Source organism: Phaseolus vulgaris, chromosome 2 (assembly GCF_051622355.1).
Source record: "Phaseolus vulgaris cultivar YP4 chromosome 2, ASM5162235v1, whole genome shotgun sequence".
In the NCBI taxonomy this organism is placed as follows: Eukaryota; Viridiplantae; Streptophyta; class Magnoliopsida; order Fabales; family Fabaceae; genus Phaseolus; species Phaseolus vulgaris.
This window is the reverse complement of record NC_143499.1, coordinates 21,424,472-21,443,731: the sequence shown is the minus strand read 5'-3', so window position 1 is coordinate 21,443,731 and position 19,260 is coordinate 21,424,472. Positions and strand designations below refer to the sequence as shown.

The following is a 19,260-nucleotide window of genomic DNA, read 5'->3' as shown; positions in this document are numbered from 1 at the left end:
TATGGTGTGCACTTTTACCATGTTTTGGTGTAAAATGCTATGCCAACTAGGGAGATAAGTATTTCCAGTTATCAACGATGTTGTGTGAAGAAGAAAACAACAATTAATATTGCATGGAGTGAATTTAATTCATTTTCACAATCAATCCATCAGAAGAAAGAATGTCACTCAAGTGAGTTGAAGCCACTCAACGACCAAAAACAAATTTGTAACAACTTTATTCTTCAACACCTATTTAAACTCTCTCATCAAGAAGAAAAAATAGAGAGACCACATTGCATAATACTGAAACTGATAGAGGAAGAGCCGCGATGGAGATCCATCTAAACAAAGCCAACCACCACAAATAAGGATAAGAGCAGAGACACAGAAAAATTTATTTATCTTTTAAAGCCTAGTTTAATTTTGTACATAGTAAAATATGTTTCCTTTCTGTAGCTTTGTATTCTGAACCATAGTTTTCCTTTATTATTGAGGCATGTTTAGAACTCATCAAAAGGAAGGAGAGGCTTCTAGAAAACCTAACTTAGGAATCAAGCTAGGATTTCCAAGTATGAGCGACTATGTTAACCCTAACCCTAACTTACAATGCAAGCTAGGGTTAATGTAGTTTCACTTGCAAGCTACCTTCCCTTCCCAATAGGGTTGCCTTCTCATTCTATATACATACTTGGTAAATGAGTATAGGAATTGGAAAGGGAAGGTAGCTTGCAAGTGAAGCTGCACTAACCCCAGCTTGCATGGCAAGTTAGGGTCAGGGTTAGCATAGTCGCCCATGCTTCTTAGAAGGGTTAGCATAGACACCATGTTTCTTGGAAATCCTGGCTTACTTCCTAAGTTAGGTTTTCTAGAAGCCTCCTCTTCTTCCCTTTGATGAGATCTGTTCCTGCCGGTTGACCCGAAAAGCCTTCGTGCGCCTACGTCACTCTTACGTCCATAATCCTTGCATTCGCATGTGCCTTTCCTGTGATGAACACCTGAAAACACAAAGACAAAGGGCGCCCTAGTGGCTGTTTGCACTCCGGCGCTCAAGTCAGTACTAGGGTTAGGAAACACTGAAACTGTGTAACTGTTACTGTGTGTGTGTTTAGCGGCGCAAGGGAATAACCCCCTTGTCAAGTTTGTTACCTTACTATTTATAGACTGAAACTAGGGTTTCCTCTTTACCCGAAATGGGCCTTTCTGATGGGTGGGCCCAACACTGTTGTTACCGTACTCTCAGGATAACCTAGCGCGTGAGGTCCCTAACTGGAGTGTAACCTCTGACGGGATGACCACCTGGGTGCCTCCTCGTGCACCTGGTCTTTGGGGTCACCCGCCTCTGGGAGTGCCCTAGCTGTTCACGTGACCCTCGCAGGTCATATCTTTCCAGTGGCTCTACACTTTGTGTTACGCCTGAACGCGTCATCCACTCTACACGCATGGACCCTCGTGATCTAGGCTTCTCCCTTGCTGATAACTGGCATGTGATATGGGATCCACCTCTCGTGGCCTAGCTCTACTGTTTGGGTTCCCGATGTTCGATCTCTCCTCACTGTCTAGTGGCACGTCGGTACATCCTGATGACCACTCTTGGCTCCTTAGTGCACGTGCTTTGTGAGATACTGGCTCACGCCGCTCGTGGGACTCGCTTATGTGGTACCCACATTACTAGTGGTCAATCAACGCCCAGGGACTGGTCGGTACACAAGCCCCCCAGTCTCGAGTTGTAACTCGTTCAGCGAAGAGGCTAAGTCCTTGCCCTGGGTGACCTATGTGGCTCTGTGCGACATGACGTAAATATTGTGCCCAAGTGACGACTTTTTGGGCCTGTCTTATCTTTGCACATGTGTTTTTGATCAACGACTAGGGCTTAACGTCGCTTACGCTTCTTTGTTTGCTTTTAAACTTTCGAAAACGCGCGTGTCCAATCACTTGTTCCATCATCCTCTGAAACTCTTGATTATTTCGCCTTCTTCCTCAAGCATTCTCGTGTTTCCTCTACACATTCCTGCATTTTCTCGTTATTCGATCGTTGGTACGAACTCTGACTCTTGTTCGCATTCGTTTATTGATTCTGATTCTGGATAACTGTCTGTGTTGTTTAATCTCTGTATCGATCACCCTCTGTTTATGGGTTTCCTTCGAGTTAAGGTGCAAGAAACCTGGAACTCTGGGGGAGCTGATTCTTGTTATCGTAATGTTGCGTTTGCACGCTCTACTTCTGCGTATTCGCATGCTTTATCTCTGTGTTTCTTCTGAAATTTGTACGCAGGTATGGTTTCGAGTGAAGAGAAACGGGCTAGACTGATTGATATCCTCGATTGTCTTCGCGGGATTTCTAGGGACGTGGGCACTTCTCGCCAGCACGCCCTTGCCTTTGCCACCGCCGCGCCTTCGCCCACTCTTTCCAAACCTGGGGTCGCAGTCCCTTTCACTGCCGTCCAATCGTCTCCCACCCCACTCCCTTGCAAGGGTAAAGCGGTGGTGATCGAATCAGACGAGGACTCCTCCGAGGGGCCAATCTCTAAAAGGCTCAAGCCTACACCAATGATGGTTTCCCATTCTTCCTCTACCGGTCGCTCTGTTTCTCCCTTGGATCACACGATCGACGTTCCCCTGCTCCCTGACCTTGGTGGGACGGGCGCTTCTAGGACTCCTCCTGTCCTTGAGTTGCCCCTTGTCCTACAACACGCCCTTAAGGGCTTCCAACTAGGGGTGACTGTGGACTTGGATGAGGCCGCTGCGAGGGAGAGACTGGGCTTCAATTTTGGGGCCCTTCTTGCTCAGTCCAACGCTCTATTATCCAGGGCTGAATCAGAGGAAACATCCTCGTTGGCTCGCTCGTTTGCTGCCTGCGAGGCTGCACTGAGAGAAAAGTTGGCTCCTCTTTCTAAACAACTTCATGCCAAGTGCCGAGAGGTCACTAAGTTGGAGGCAAGAGTTTTGTGCCCGCGGATCCGGGTCTTCGAGCTAGAAGAGGCTGATAAGGTGTCCATGTCCAAGATTACGGGGCTTGAACAAAGGTCCATTAGTCATGAGGTACAACTAGGTCAAGTGGAGGCCGAACTTCATCAACAAGCTAAGAGGTTTGAAGAAGCTGAGGCTGAACTGACCGGAGATGTTCTTTATGCTTATGACGCAGGATTCGGGGACGCCGTTGCTCAAGTTGCTTGCGCACATCCTGAGATGGATATTACGCCCTTCACAGTGTCAAACCGTGTTGAAAACGGGTAAATCGTTCCCAGGGTCCTTCCTTAACTTGTATTTGGTCGACAGACAAAATCTTTATTATCTGCCTGCAACTTTACTTTCTCGAACATATAACTGTTTTTATTTCTAAATCGACAACTGCTTTTTGACTTGCATAACTGCTAAATCATGGTGCCTGGCGCCAAGATGTTTCTTCTAGCGTTCTGTTGTATGTTCCCTGCATCGTGAGGAGGGGTTTTAACTGTGAACTGGGTCGTTCCTCCTTGGCATTCTTGCTCAAATGGAGAGGTGTTCTTTATGAACATATTTCTCTAATTTCGAGGCCTCTAATCGCAAGGGGAACAAACTCTCAACTGACCTCGGCTTCGCTCAAAGGCGCGGAGGATTTATCTGGCGAATTATTTCGATTTTTACCTTGGCGTTTTCACTCAAAAAGGGGAGGTGTTCTCTCACGAACCTACCTCTCCGCTCACGAGACTTCTAACGCAAGGGAAGCAAGTTTTCACTGAATTGTACATCACTTGAGAAAATATTTCAATCGAAATTCGTCTTGTGACCTCGTTAAAAAACCCTTATAAGGGAAAAAGAGTGTCCCCTAATACCATGTACAATATTCCTGCTTAACTGAAATAAAAATTGAAATCGGCCGCACTTCATGTGCAAGGAACCGAGCCCTACTTTAGCGCCTCAAGTCCGCATACTTCGTCCTGAGGACCTCTATTTTTCTGAACAAAACGGCCCGTACGAGGGAGACCTGTCGTGAAAACAATGGGGTTGCCTTCTCCGGTACCTGTTGTCTTTCTTCAAGTCCTTGGCATACTCTGCTTCCCCTGTGTACGGTGGTCTACTAGTGACCACAGATACTCCTCTCCTTGTTTTGAGGCTGTTCTCGTAGCATCTCTTAGCCTCCTTCTGATCTGATTTGTTGATAATCATCTTTCTTGTCAGGTCCGGTAGCTTCATCTTCATGTGCCTTATCGACGGCACCACCCCTAACCTATTCAGCGTTGGTCTACCCAACAAAAGATTATAAGCATAGGAGGCATTGACGACAAGGTACCTGATGCTCTCCGTACGTGACGCGGTGCCATCCGTGAAGGTGGTCCTCAACTCCAAGTATCCGCGCACCTCTACCTGGTCTCCTGCGAAACTGTAGAGACAGCCGCCATAGGGCCTTAGCATGCCGGGGGATAGTTGCAGTTTGTTGAAAGTCGTCCAGAACATCACGTCTGCCGAGCTTCCCTGATCTACCAGCACACGGTGCACCTTTCTTCCTGAGATTACCGCTGAGATCACCACTGGATCGTTGTCATGGGGGACAACGTCCTCAAGGTCGGCCTTGGTAAAGACCAGGTCGATGCCGAAGGCGTCGTCGGTCCTCTGCGCTTCTACCGACATCACCGTTCGTGCGTATCTCCTCCGTTGAGAGGCGGTACAACCTCCTCCCGAAAACCCTCATGTGATGGTGTGGACCTCACCGTGTACGGGGACTTCATGCCCCGGGCCACCCCCTGTTGCCGCCATGTCCTCTGTCCCATGTTTTTCTTGTAAATAATCCCTTAGGAGACCGTTCTTCACCAACTCGTCTAGCTGGTGTCCCAGCGCTAAGCAATTGCGTATGAGATGGCTGAATGCTTGCTGGAACTCACACCAGGCGTTCTTGTTGGGCCCGAGCCTCTTGTCGGTCTTGGGAGGTACCTTTAGCCTCTCAGCTACATTTGGGATAATAATGAGGTCCTTCAATTCTACCACGAAGTCGTGCCTTGGCGGCACGGTATCTCTCCCGCGCCCCCTCGCATTTGGCTTTCTTGGTTGATAGGGTTGCTGCTTCACAGGGGTCTTCATCTCTGTCGTTTCCTCGTGCACCCTTAGGGTTTGAGAACGACCTGTCGCGCGCGCCCGCGTGGGAACCACACATGTGCGCTTTTCACTAACTTCTTCCTTCGCCACAATATGAGCTACCGCGCGGCGCCTTATCTCGGCGAAGGTCTTAGGATGGTTTTGGATGAGTGACTCGCTGAAGGGTCCTGGCACAATGCCCTTCCTGAACGCGTGCACCATCATCTTTTCGTCTTTAAGGTTCAACCTCACCACTTGCGCTCCAAAGCGGTGGAGGAACTCCTTCAAAGACTCTCCTTGATACTGTCTTACATCAAAGAGATCATAAGAGATTGACGGGGGAGCTCGATTCGCGATGTATTGTGCCTTGAACAGCTTTGTGAGTTGCGGGAACGATGTTACATGGCCATCAAGGAGGCTAATGAACCAGTCCATCACTGTTCCTGCTAAAGTGCTCATGAACAGTTTGCATCGCACCGCATCGGAGCCCCCAACACCTAGGTCCTCTGTCCCAGTGAAGGACACCTTGGGCCCTACGAGCGTGACTGGTATTGCTGCATCCATGATCTCTTGTGAGAACAGTGTTGGAAACTCTCTGGGTGGTGTCACAAGCTCCTGATCTGCACTCTCACGCTCACTTGCGCGAGTTTGCAGATCTCTGCGCAGTTCCTCGTTTGAACGACGCAGTTCTTCACTTGTTGCTTGCGACGCTACCAAGTCAGCTTGGATGCGCTCTTGGTTTGCTCTCGACGTGGCGATCTCTTCCTACAGGGCTCACATCGCCTCCATAACTTGTTGCAGGGTGAGGCCCTCACTCCCGTTTGGTGCAACAGGTCCTTGCCTCGTACTTCTCATCTCCTGGATCTTCCTAGTTCTTGCTGGTGGGACAATGTTTTGTATCGTGCCCCACGGTGGGCGCCAAATGTTCTTGCCGGTTGACCCGAAATGCCTTCGTGCGCCTATGTCACTCCTACGTCCAGAATCCTGGTGTTCGCACGTGCCTTTCCTGTGATGAACACTTGAAAAAACAAAGACAAAGGGCACCCTAGTGGCCATTTGCACTCCGACGCTCAAGTCAGTACTAGGGCTAGGAAACACTGAAACTGTGTAACTGTTACTGTGTGTGTGTTTAGCGGTGCAAGGGAATAGCCCCCTTGTCAAGTTTGTTACCTTACTATTTATAGACTGAAACTAGGGTTTCCTCTTTACCCGAAATGGGCCTTTCTGATGGGCGGGCCCAACATTGTTGTTACCTTACTCTCAGGATAACCTAGCGTGTGAGGTCCCTAACCCTAACTGGATTGCAACCTCTGACGGGATGACCACCTGGGTGCCTCCTCGTGCACCTGATCTCTGGGGTCACCCGCCTCTGGGAGTGCCCTAGCTGTTCACGTGCCATGCATGCAGCTCACCCCTGAACGCGTCATCCACTCTACACGCATGGACCCTCGTGATCTAGGCTTCTCCCTTACTGATAATTGGCGTGTGATATGGGATCCACCTCTCGTGGCCCAGCTCTACTGTTTGGGTTCCCGATGTCCGATCTCTCCACACTATCTAGTGGCACGTCGGTACATCTTGATGACCGATGTTTGACCACTCTTGGCTCCTTGGAGCACGTGCTTTGTGAGACACTAGCTCACGTCGCTCGTGGGACCCGCTTATGTGGTACCAACATTACCAGTGGTCAATCAACGCCCGAGGACTGGTCGGCACACAAGCCCCCCCAGTCTCGAGCTGTAACTCGTTCAGCAAAGAGGCTAAGTCCTTGCCCTGGGTGACCTACGTGTCTCTGATCTTAGCCTGATTTGTGGTGGCTGGCTTTGGCTAGATGGATCTCCATAAAAAACACTATTCAAATATTTTATGCCCCAAAAAGCTTTATAAAGAATATTGTACAGACAAAACCCTAGGGTTTTAATTAGTGCTTCAAAATAATTAAGAATAAAACATGATCACACTTCATCTGTAAGATGATATTGTTATAAAAACAACAAATCATGTAAGATGCAAGTGTTTCATGTAACAACCAATACAACACTATGTAGTCTTTTCTATAAGTTTGATAAAACGCACATAAGAACAAATGAAATGCGCACCAAACATCAGATGATACACATAAACAAAGAAAAACCTCATACCTAACATAAATATCAAGTGCTTACTCTATCTTTGCAGGAAATGTTTGTCTGTGAAAGAGATCTATTCAAAATCAGATATCAAAGATCTCTCAAGATGTGAGCTAAAATAATTTCCTTCATCAACTACCTGACTCCAACTCTGACCCAACTATCTGCTTTATACGGAATGGACACAAATCATGAATTTATTCAAAGGGATATACTACCTTGGGAGATAAGCTTTGTTAGTAATCAGGGGCATTGTGAAAGGAAATGAGCAAAGATCGATGCTACATTAAATGAGACAATCATGGTAAAGCTTGTCAAACATAAAAACTAAAAATGCTCAATGTTTATAATTGATCGCCGAACGACTACCTTTTTCAAGAGAATTTTAAAAGGATTTCATCCAAAAGAAACTTTTCTTACTTAGAAATACATGCCTAGTAGCAAAATTGTTGTTATAACTTATCAAAAGCCTAAATTGTGCTACCCAAACTCTTAAAGTTTTGACCCTATATCCTTATAAGCACCACCCCTTACTTAAAATCCAATGAAAAAAAAAATAAAAATAAGAGTTGAATCAACAATAAATAGCTTGCCTAGCAAAATGGTTTTCAAAAACCCAAATTGCACTATTGGAACTCCCAAAGTTTTAATATACCTTCATCAATACTTCCCCCACCTCCCCTGAATTTCAATCAACAATATGTAACTTAAATCTCACTCACTCTATTAAATAATCTCTTTAAACTTTCTTTAATCCATTAACTCTTACTTTCTCAATGACATAAATTTTAGAACTAAAATTTATAAAAAAAAAGTAAAAAAGAATATAAATAATGAATTTTTTAATAACACAACAAATAAATTATTATAACTTATTTAAATTCCTTTTATTCTATATTAACTTTTAAATCATATATATTTAAAGAAAATTCAGTTATTACAAATTCACCTGAAATTATTATATAATTAACTGTATTGAAGCAGTTTAAAGCTCTACTTATATCGTACTTTAGAAAATAAACATTTCTAATTAAATTTAAAACGGGTTGTCGAGCATTTTTTGATGGATAAAATGTACATTTCAAAACAAAAACATATGAACAAGTAAAATAAAATAAAAAAATCCCTCTTAAACTGAGCGACGTTTTCCTACTAATTGGTATAATATTAATTGATATTTTTTTTTAATTTTACCTTAATTAAAAAAATTAATGTGATGAAATTGGTTTTAATACAAAGCAAATTATAAAATAATTTAGTAAAATTATTGCACTAATTATAAAATCGTATTTTTTAAGTTTTTTTTTATAAAAAAAATGAATATGTAACTAAAGCGAGCTGAGCATTTTAGATACTCAATCCTTATAAATTTTTTTGATTAAATTATATAAAATATTGAGTACATCCTCTGAATTATATAATATTTACAATAAATAGTGAATTGGAAGGACTTATACGAGGAATGCTTTGATTAATTGCTGTATCTTAATCAAAGTATGGTGTGGAGAGACAGGAGTAAGAAATGTGAATAATATTATAAATGGGAAAACAATTTGGAAAAGGAAAAGAGTACACTTTTCTTTTTAAACTTAACTAAACTTAAATGGTGGTGTGTACCCCAGAAACAAGATAAAAAGAGATACTGGAGAAGGAGTTGACCAGAAAGGGGTCAACAAACATGTTATTGTTCTTCTCTACTTTTTTGTTTTCGTAATAACTACCCCTCCAAATTGTGGTGGCAGTCTCTTGGAATAGCAGGAGAGGTAATAGTGCTCTAACTGAATCAGTGATATGGCGCTGGCTTTGGCAGACCCACGACGGCGCCACATAGCACAGCGTTCTCGGGGATGTTGTACTCGTCCCTCAAAGAACCTTCAGGAGTTGGAACACTAATGTAAAGCTGCTGGCCCAAGTACCGATTCTCAGCAATCTCCGACCTCAAATTCCACATTCCAACGTTGTCGAATGTCAACATTATTGCAGCCCAGGACTTGGGGAACACCTGCACGGTGTGCCTGCTCACTCCATCCAGAAGGTTATAGCCCTTCCTCTTCTCGGGAGTCCAAGTGCCAGGCTCAATCCTACAAACAAACAAACAAATTATTTTCATTTCATTTCCGCTTCACAATATCAAGAATGAATAATAGTAGTAGATGTAGTAATACTCACGCCACTGCGAAGAAGGAGTAACCGTTCAAATTGTAGGACTGGACGCTCTTCTCGTGGTTCTCAAAGATGATTTCGATGAAGGTGCGGTATTCGAACTTCATGACGTTGGGAGCCAAGGTGACAGCGCTTCCAAGGTCGGCTGCTGGCTGATCGGGAATGGTGTCGTTCTTGAAGAATTTGCTGCCGATGCCGTAGTAGTCTGAGAGCTTGAGCGGGGTGTCCCCATCAACATGAGAAACACCGTTGATGGCGTAGCGGAGCTTGCCGTTATCCCTGCTGACGGAGTTAACGAACTTGAGGGTGCGAGTGATGTTGATCTGGCCGTAGTGGTAGGAGCCCTGGGGGTTGGGCCTTGCGGCGCTGGCGGTCAAGTTCCAGCGGAAGGAGCGGAACTGATTGAGAGACCAGGCCCAGCCCACGGGAGCCTCGGGGATTTCAGGGGAGGCAGGGCCCTTGCCGTTGGCGTAGCGGATGATGCCCTTTCCGGTGAGGACGGTTTTGGTGAAGCGCGTGGAGGCGACGATGTAGTAGTCTTTGGCCTCTTGGTCAGCGGTGACGAGGACTCCGAAGCACTGCCCAAGGTGAACATCGAGAGAGTCGTAGACGTTCTGCACGGTGTGGGAACCTTCCATTTCCACCAATTTCATCTGGTGGTTTTGGATGCGGAAGTTGATTGAGTTTTTAAGACCCACGTTGCAGAGACGGTACTTGTAGGTCTTGCCGGGGAGCATGGTGAAGAGGGGCTTATCAGTGCCGTCGCCCTTGGCGTTCTGGCCGTTGACGAGGAGGGCCTGAGGGCGTCCCAAGGCACGGCCGCTGTCGAGGAGCTTGGCGAGGGTGGAGTGACTCTTGGTGTACCAGTCACCGGCCAGCACGGTGTAGTCGTCCTCGGGGTCAGCATAGGGCACTGGGATGAGCAAGCGGCTGTTGATACGGAGGCCACCGAAGCCGCCGGCTGCGCGGTGCATGCCGAGGCTGGGGTAATAGAAATAGCTTCCGATCTGATCCTTGACCTGGTAATGGTAGGTGAAGTTGGTGCCTGGAAGAATGGGGCAGTTGGTGCCTGCTACGCCGTCTTGCCAGGAGTTCTTCCTTTGCTGAATTCCAGCCCAGTGGAAAAGGAAGGGCTCGTCGAGGTTGTTGAAAACATTGATGACGACGTTGTTGTTGCTGGTGGAATTGATGTTGGGACCTGGGAATTCACCGTTGATGAGAATAACCTGCTGGGGCACACCCGCCGGAGCTAGGGTCCCGTAGGTTACGTTCCATGTGAAGTAGAGGTAAGGGTCTTCAGCCCTGATCGGGTAGAAGGCCCCTGCCAAGAGGCAAAACAACATCACTGAAATCCTTGTTACCCCACCCATTTCTTCTCCTCTTGCTTATTATTGTTATTGATTACACTGTAACACTCACTCTGTATATTCCAACGTTTCTCTCCTTCTTATATACATCTCTCTCCCTCTTTCCCACCCACTCAAATTCTCCGCTTCTCTCTCTCCCTTCCCTTCTATTATGCTCCCTCCAAACCCGCACTTCCTCTCATTTCCCTTTTCTTTCTCCTCACCCGTTTCCTCTGCCTATTCTTAGAATTCTCCCACTTTTAACACGCCTATTTTCCCTCCATCTATTTTATCCTTTTAAATTTATTATTTATTTATGCCCATGCTTACATAAACACATTCAAATTTAATTACTCTATCATGCCTCTTTCTGTTACGATAATGGTTAGATCAAATTTATTAATTCACAGAGGAACAAACATTCTTTATGTTATTAATTGTGATATAAAGATTTCTCATAAAACATCCTCCCTTAAGCCAACCAGACGTGGCTTAAAACGATCCTATGTGAGATGAAAACAAGTGGCTTGCAGTAAAAAGCATTCGTTACAGAAAATATTTTTACATGTTTTTTTATACCAATTTACTTATGTTACAATAATTCATATATTTTTCACAATATAATAATTTTTTGTCAATACAAATACAAAATAATTTAATGTATATCTTTTTTTCAACCATTAAAAAAACTATTTTTTTATGACAATTCATTCCTCATAAAAGATTGTATGAAGATTTTTTTTTTACAAAATCTAATATCGTTACACCAACACTGACAAAAATATGATTCTATAACAAATTGTGAAGAAACATTCTATGTTATTAATTCTGATATGAAGATTTGTCACAAAAGAAGGATCAGGTGTAGGTCAAACTAAGTTAGGCCTGACCTAAGTCGTGTCTAGTTGACTCAGGCACAGGTACGAGTTCAAGTTGGATAGACTTTAGTTTTGGGTAAGTTAAGACAAACTCGGCTCATGCCGAGCCAAGTAAGGTTGAACCCATGTTGGGCAAGTTGGATGACACCTAAGTCAGGTCGAGTTGGGCAAAGCCTAGGCTTGCTTAAGGTTGATTGATGCCAAGTTAGGATGGGCAAAGTTGGGAAGAACCCAAGTCAAGGTTTAGGTCATATTAGCCTTAGGTAAGTTTGGTCACTCCTTGGATTGAGTCTTGTAGGGCCCATCTTAGGCCAACTTGAATGAGGCCATGTTAGATGATCACATTGAATTGGACCCATGTTGGGCTAAGTTGAGTTAGGCCCACATAGGGTCGAGTGGAGTTGGGTCACATTAGAAGGGGTAGAGTTAGGCTCATGTCTGGTAGGGATGGAAAAGCAGGACGGGCCATGTAGGCTAGCCCACGACCCACTAAGAAAAAATACGTGACAAACTACCTATTTCAACCTGCTGGCTCGCTTAGGACCGTCATGCATAACTTGTAGCTTGCACAAGCCAATTGCGGGGTGGGGAAGGTTAACTTGCATAACTCATATTTTAAAAATTTCTTTTTGCACCCTTATAATTTCTTCTTGCACCCTTATAATTTCTTCTTGCAACCTTATATTCTTAAAAATTCTAAAATTATCCATTCCAAATTTTATAATCTAGAATACAAATTTGTATTATAGATTGTGCAATCTCGAATATTGTACAATTCGAAACACAAATTTTAACTTCGAGATTTTATAATTTGGGAAGTCTCTAAATTCTACATTCCGGAATTGAAGAAAAACATTCAATGAAAAATGTCAAAGGGTAATTTGAGTATTTTTTGAAGTATGGGGTGCAAGAAGAAAAGCATGAAGGTGCAGGAAGAAACTACCCTCAATCCCTAATTCATAACACCTTCACGAAATTTGATAATGGATTTTTAATAATTAATAGTGTTTTTTTGTCTTTCTGAAATGCATAGATTGTTTAGGTTTTAATACTCATCAAATACTAAATGAATTAGTAAGACCTTAGTCTTTTTTATAATAAAATTTAAATATAATATCACACACACACATATATATATTATTATTTTTTTTTTCAAATTAGAATACTAATCATATGTCTACATGTATTATCTTAAAAAAGTATAAATTTAATGAAATATTTTATTAGTCAATTTACATTGCCATCCCTAATGTATGGTCGAATTGAGTCTGACTCACCTTGGACCGATTCAAGTCAAGTTGGGTCTACGTCGGACCATGTTAAGTAGCACCCACGTCAGACAAAGTCCTGTCAGGGCCCCATTTGGGTTAAGTAGAGTAAGATTCACATCAGGCCGAGTCGAGTCAAATGGACCATGTCAAGCAAGGTTGAGATCAAGCCATGTTAGGTCAGACTAATATATAGAGTCGACCAAGTTTAGACTCATGTCAGAAAATGTCGAATCAGGCCCATGTGAGGTCAAACAAAAGCAAAAAATGAGCAAACCCAAAAGATCATAATTATGATTTATCTCCTATTTGCTTTAATTCCAACATTGTCATATTCATTTTTCCCTTGTCATTAGAGCTTAAATCAAACCAATCACATTTGAATAAAATTAGGTTTTTGTGTGGCCAACCTGTATACTTTTCCTCAATTATATCTACTAAGATTTTGTAGTAATCAATTCCATGTTTATCAAGTTGTCCCCCTTTAACTCGAAGATGGTGATTTTTTTGGACTTATTCCTTCATTTTGACTTTGTGTAACAAACTTGTAGCCATTGATGGCATAGTTAGGCCATTAGGAACCCATGCCAAGCTTCTTAACAACATGTCTTTGATCATATCTACAAGATAATAAGCACCCAAATTCATTACATTTTAAGAAACCATCGTTCAAAAAAGGTTTGCATAATGAAGGTATGAAATAATACTTATTGTACCCACATATGATTTAAACTAAGTCGGAAAAGTATTCAAAATTCAAGAACCAATGCTATCTCGTTCATGTCAATATATATCTATGATAAGAAACTCAAGTACATACTATTGTACCGCCCAGGTAGTCGGAATTGATGACGTGGCCGCGAGCAATAGTATAGGCGTGTTGAACGGGACACCTGGCTGGCAGAAGGGAAGGACGTCGGGGGGCTCGTGTGATCGCCAGTCGTTAAGTTGGAGTGCCCCGATCTCTAGCATACCTAAATCGGCGGTCACTAAGTTTGTTTCGTAGTCGCCAGGTGTGAACCCAGGCGACAAGGCGATCGGAGATCGCCGAGAGGAGGACATCGCCGAAGGATAAGGAAAGCTTGTTCCAGGCTTTCGAAGCAAAGGATGAGGTTGTCAGATGGTCATTCCCTAGCTGGCCAGAGGTTGAGGTAGGGGAACAACTTACCCGAGCATGCACAGTGAAGTGAGTAAAGTAGAATATAATGGCGGCCGGCGAGACCACAGGGAAGGTGCGTATGAAGACACCCGTACTCGCCACGCAGAAGAGATCGCGCTCCAAGGCAGTTATACGCTAGGTTGCTTCCTGCATAAGTAACTTAGTCGAAAAGCCTGAAGAGTAAGAGGTGACGCTCAAGTCAAGGATGCTCCAGATGGTGACACGTGTACAGCTGGATGCGAGCCACGTGTCCAGATGTGTAACTGTCAGGAGAGAGAAAGTGCACAGGTATATAAGGGATCCTAATGAACTTCTGAGGTACGCGCGTTTTAGAATACTTCTTTTACGTTTGCGAGAACTTGAGTACGCTGAGAGAGAACATTGCACGGTTCCTGAAGTTCTTAGTTTTCTCTTAGTATTTTGGTGGTTCAGTCGCTGACTTGGGCGTCAGAGCGCGATCGGCCGCAGCGGCGCCGTTCTGTCTTTTGCAGGTTCTTGAGGTGAATCAAGGCGAAGGACGGAAGCTAGCACGGTGCAATGTCGATCCAGATTTGACGAGGCAAGGCTCTTGCGTTCTGGTCAACAGGCAGGATCATCAGGCGCCCACCGTGGGGCCGTGTAAAACCTGTCCCCATCCACAGCGTGAGTTCTTGGAGTTTCTGTGTGGTTGTGTGCTGGTGCAACCATTTTCCGCCGTTCATTCAAGCTGTTGTTCGGTAAATTCGTGTTTTCCACCGTTCGTTTGAGTCTTGTTCGGTGAATTCGAGGCTTCTACCGTTTGTTTGAGTTTTAATCGGCGGAGTGAGGTTTTCCACCGTTCGTTCAAGCTTTCGATCGGTTTTCTTGGAGTTTCTTGCCGTTCGCGCGGTGTTCAATCAGTTGTTCGGTGTGTTTCTGTTTGATTGCGTTTCTGGTTAGGGAATCGGGGGCTTGCTGAAGAAGTGGTGGTTCTGAGGTGAAGTTGCAAGTTTCTGTGAAGGTTTCGACGTCCGAATCTATCGGCGTGCTGTTGCAGTTGCGTTTGCGGAGGCCTTAGGGAGTTTGAGGACTTCTGACCGGTTGTTTGTTGGATCGATCGTTGCTGAAGGAGATTTTGTTCGTCGAACTTTGGTTTGCTGAGTTTTCATGAGAAAGATGAGAAACAACCGTTCAAGTCCAGTTGTGCCAGTTGCTGCTGAAGGCGCCATGACCATGGCGCAGATGATGGAGATCATGCGTGCACTGCAGGCGAATGTGGAGGCCTCGCGCGTAGAGCATACAAAGATGCATGAGGACCTAGTCGCCTCTCAGGCCAGGAATGAAGAGCTCAGCAAAGTGACTGAGGAGTTGCGTCAAGCTCTTCAGGAGCAGAGAGGCCGCCCGGTCGCTGAAGAGGTCGCACCGTCGTCGCCACCTCGTGTTTTCCCTATGCCATTTGCTCAGGCGATCACAAACACGCCTATCCCCGCGAGCGTGGTACCCGTGAAGGCTACTTTCACCGGCGTGGAGGACCCTGAGGCACATCTCAGCACGTTCCACACGCAGATGATGATGTCAGGAGGCTCGGATGTTGTATATTGCAAAATGTTTGTGAGCACGCTCCAGGGAACAACGCTGGAATGGTTTGTGAGCTTGCCTACATGTCACATAACCAATTCTCAGCAGTTTTCGAAGATTTTCGTCGAGCAGTACATTGTGAACAAGGCGCCACCTAGGGTGTCTTACGACCTGTTCGACATAAGGCAATACCAGGGAGAGTCCCACAGGGACTATCTGAATCGTTTTGGAGCACTGATGGTCCGCTCGCCTGCGAAAGACGAGGAGATGCTGGTATACGCCTTCAAAAAGGGCGTGCTGTCGGGACCTTTCTGTGAGGCGCTGATCAGGGCTCACCCCGCCACGTTTGCTGAGGTTAGGCGACTTGCGGTGGCCCACATCGTCGACGAAAGTGAGGTCGCCGAGAAGAGGGGAAGCGTGGCCCCTACTAGGCCACGCGCCCAGACCAAGATCCAGCCACAGAGGGTGCTGGAGACAGCGGCGGCCAAGAGGGATCAAACGACTCGCCATCCTTATGATCCAAGGAAAAACAAGGGCAGGGGCCCAGGGCGCCCCAGGGAGTACAATCGCCCGCCAAAGCATAAGTTTGTCATGGGGTTGGCGGACCTGATCGCCATCCCCAACATAGCAGCCAGGCTCAAGGCACCTGAGAAAGTGGGCGACAAGGTGTTAGGACCAAAACCAGACGCCTGGTGCGAATTCCACCAGAGTTTTGGTCACACCGTCGATTCGTGTTTGGCACTGGGATACCGGCTCGACGACCTGGTCAAGAGCGGTTTCCTGAATGATTACCTACTGGACAGGAGGACGGGGGGCGCGTCGAGCTCCCAGCCGGCGGGTGGTGAGGCTCAGCAGCATGAGATGCCCACTCATGGAGAGATCCACACCATCGCAAGAGGTTTCTCGGGTGGTGGATGCACCGCATCACAGAGGAAGAAGTATGCAAGGTCTGTGATGGCGGTGGACATGTTCGAGGACCACTCGCCAGATGTGGACATTACGTTCACAAGAGAAGATCTCAGGGACGTTGTGCCTCATGACAACGATTCCATAGTTATCTCGCTTGTCACAACGGGGAGGAAGGTCCACAGGGTACTGGTGGACCAAGGAAGCTCGGCAGATGTGATGTTCTGGCCGACTTTCACACAGCTGCAACTACCCCTTGACCAGCTGAGGCCCTATGGAGGGTGCTTGTATGGGTTCGCTGGCGATCAGGTGGAGGTTAGGGGGTACATCGAGTTAAGAACTACATTCACGGATGAGGCGGGCTCGAGGACGGAGAAAATCAAGTACCTCGTCGTGAATGCTCCCTTAGCATATAACATTCTGTTGGGAAGACCAACACTCAACAGAATAGGAGCTGTGCCCTCGACCAGGCACATGAAGGTGAAGTTGCCGTCTATGGAGGGGGTGGTGATCACCATCAAATCTGACCAGAAGGAAGCAAAGAAGTGCTACGAGAATAGCCTGAAGAATAAGAGGTCAGTAAGTTACATCACGACCACCCCGCCTCCCGGTGTGAAGCCCAGGTCGACGTTGGTGGAGGCGACCGCCGGTAGCGATGTCGTCATGGTAGATGCTGAAGCAAGGGAGGAGAACGCCGATCGGGAGGAAGAGGCGAGGAACCACCCAGAGGAAGCGAGGGAACTGGGAATCGCCAAGGCGGTGATCGCCAGGGAAACCCGACCCAAACCCGTCGAGGAGTGGCTCGAAATGGAGATCGGGGGAAAGGTCTTCAAGCTGGGAAGATCTTTGGAGGCTGAACTCCAAGACCAGATCGCCAAGGTGATAGAGCGGCATCTGGATGCTTTTGCATGGTCTGCTTCAGACATGCCGGGAATCGACCCCGACTTCTTGTGCCATCACCTAGCAATGGACAACCAGGTCAGACCAGTGCAGCAGAGAAGAAGGAAGTTTAACGAGGAGAGGAGGCAGGCGATCAGGGATGAAACATAGAAGCTCCTCGCCGCAGGCCATATCAGGGAAGTTCAGTACCCTGAGTGGTTGGCCAATGTCGTGCTGGTGAAGAAAAGCAATGGGAAGTGGCGCATGTGCGTCGACTTCACTGACCTGAACAAGGCTTGCCCAAAGGACTCGTATCCTTTGCCAAGCATAGATGCCCTGGTCGACAGTGCTGCAGGGTGTAAGCTGCTGAGTTTCCTGGACGCCTTCTCGGGGTACAACCAGATAAAAATGCATCCTGTGGATGAAGAGAAGACCGCCTTCATGACCGAGAGATCGTGCTACTGCTACAAAGTGATGCCTTTTGGGCTGAAGAACGCAGGGGCCACGTACCAAAGATTGATGGATAGGGTACTTGCACCAATGCTGGGAAGGAATGTGCAAGCGTTTGTGGATGATATGGTCGAGACCTCGCCGGAAACGAGCAAGCACGTTGCGGACCTGGAGGAGTTGTTCACCACAATCGCCAAGTTCAGGTTAAAGCTGAACCCCGAGAAGTGCATTTTTGGCGTGGAGGCAGGGAAGTTCTTGGGATTCCTCTTAACTGAAAGAGGAATAGAGGCGAATCCTGATAAGTGTGCTGCCATCTTGGCGATGAGGAGCCCGGCTACCGTGAAGGAGGTGCAGCAGCTTACAGGTCGGATGGCCGCTCTGTCTCGTTTCGTGTCGGCTAGCGGAGAGAAAGGCCATCCGTACTTCCAGTGTTTAAGGCGAAACAATAAGTTTGCTTGGACGAAAGAGTGTGAAGAGGCCTTCATCAAGCTTAAAGAGTACCTGGCGAGCCCGCCGGTTTTGTGCAAACCGTTGGTGGGAACCCCTCTCAGGTTGTATTTTGCTGTGACTGAGAGGGTCGTGAGTGCGGTGCTCGCCCAAGACCAAGACCAGGCTCAGAAGCCTATCTATTTCGTCAGCAAGGTGTTGCAAGGCCCGGAGGTGAGGTATCAGGCCTTGGAAAAAGCTGCACTGGCTGTGGTATTTTCGGCGAGGAGGTTGCGCCACTATTTTCACAGTTTTACAATACTGGTGATGACCGACTTGCCCATCCAGAAGGTCCTGAAGAAGCCTGATGTAGCTAGAAGGATGGTGAAATGGGCGGTAGAGCTGTCGGAGTTCGACATCAAGTATGAGCCCCGAGGACCGATCAAGGGGCAAGTTTTCGCCGACTTCGTGGTCGAGCTCTCGTCAGAGGCAGCACAGGTTGAAGGGGATGGTTTTCGTTGGGTGCTCTCGGTGGACGGATCGTCGAACCAGCAGGGTAGCGGTGCTGGAGTCATCTTGGAAGGGCCCAACGGCGTGCTGATAGAACAGTCCCTGAGGTTTGCCTTCAAAGCCAGCAACAATCAAGCAGAGTATGAGGCGTTGATTGCCGGAATCTTGCTGGCCAAGGAGATGGGAGCAAGGGTGCTGATGGCTAAGAGTGACTCGTTGTTGGTCACGGGACAAGTAACAGGCGAGTTCCAGGCCAAGGATCCACAAATGGCGGCTTACTTAGAGTACGTGCAGGAATTGAAGGGTTCCTTTGTCTCGTTTGAAGTAGTGCATGTGCCCAGAGAGCAGAATGCCCGAGCAGACTTGCTAGCTAAGCTCGCCAGTTCGGGCAAGGTGGGTAGGCAGAGGACGGTGATCCAAGAAACCCTGAAGACGCCTAGGGCATTTGTGGCAGATCACCTGGTTCTTCAAATAAGCAAGTCGTCGGAGAAAGCGGCGAGGTGTCACAGGTCTTTGACTCAGGAGACCCTGAGATCGCCAAGGATAAGAGCATGTCGGGGGGAGAGGGTGAACATGACG

The 19,260-nt window shown here is 46.5% G+C and overlaps 2 protein-coding genes across 2 annotated transcripts; both read right to left on the bottom strand.

Moving 5' to 3' along the window:
• Positions 1–4,647: 4,647 nt before the first annotated feature.
• On the bottom strand, positions 4,648–5,595 carry LOC137809186 (uncharacterized). Its single transcript, XM_068610323.1, has one exon. The coding sequence runs from the start codon at positions 5,593–5,595 to the stop codon at positions 4,648–4,650; it is 948 nt and encodes a 315-aa protein (XP_068466424.1).
• Positions 5,596–8,676: 3,081 nt separating this feature from the next.
• On the bottom strand, positions 8,677–10,763 carry LOC137810899 (L-ascorbate oxidase homolog). The gene is made up of 2 exons (XM_068612392.2): positions 9,330–10,763; positions 8,677–9,241 (listed from the first exon to the last, which is right to left on the bottom strand). Exons 1-2 carry the CDS (start codon positions 10,691–10,693, stop codon positions 8,944–8,946), a joined length of 1,662 nt encoding a protein of 553 aa, XP_068468493.1. The 5' UTR covers positions 10,694–10,763; the 3' UTR covers positions 8,677–8,943.
• Positions 10,764–19,260: the final 8,497 nt, after the last annotated feature.

Bases quoted from the DNA above. Each gene is read 5' to 3' on its own strand.
- LOC137810899 (XM_068612392.2), bottom strand. From the start codon at position 10,693: ATGGGTGGGGTAACAAGGATTTCAGTGATGTTGTTTTGCCTCTTGGCA. The intron at 9,242-9,329 runs GTGAGTATTACT...GTTTGTTTGTAG, and splicing joins TACTCCTTCTTCGCAGTGGC to GATTGAGCCTGGCACTTGGA.
- LOC137809186 (XM_068610323.1), bottom strand. From the start codon at position 5,595: ATGGATGCAGCAATACCAGTCACGCTCGTAGGGCCCAAGGTGTCCTTC.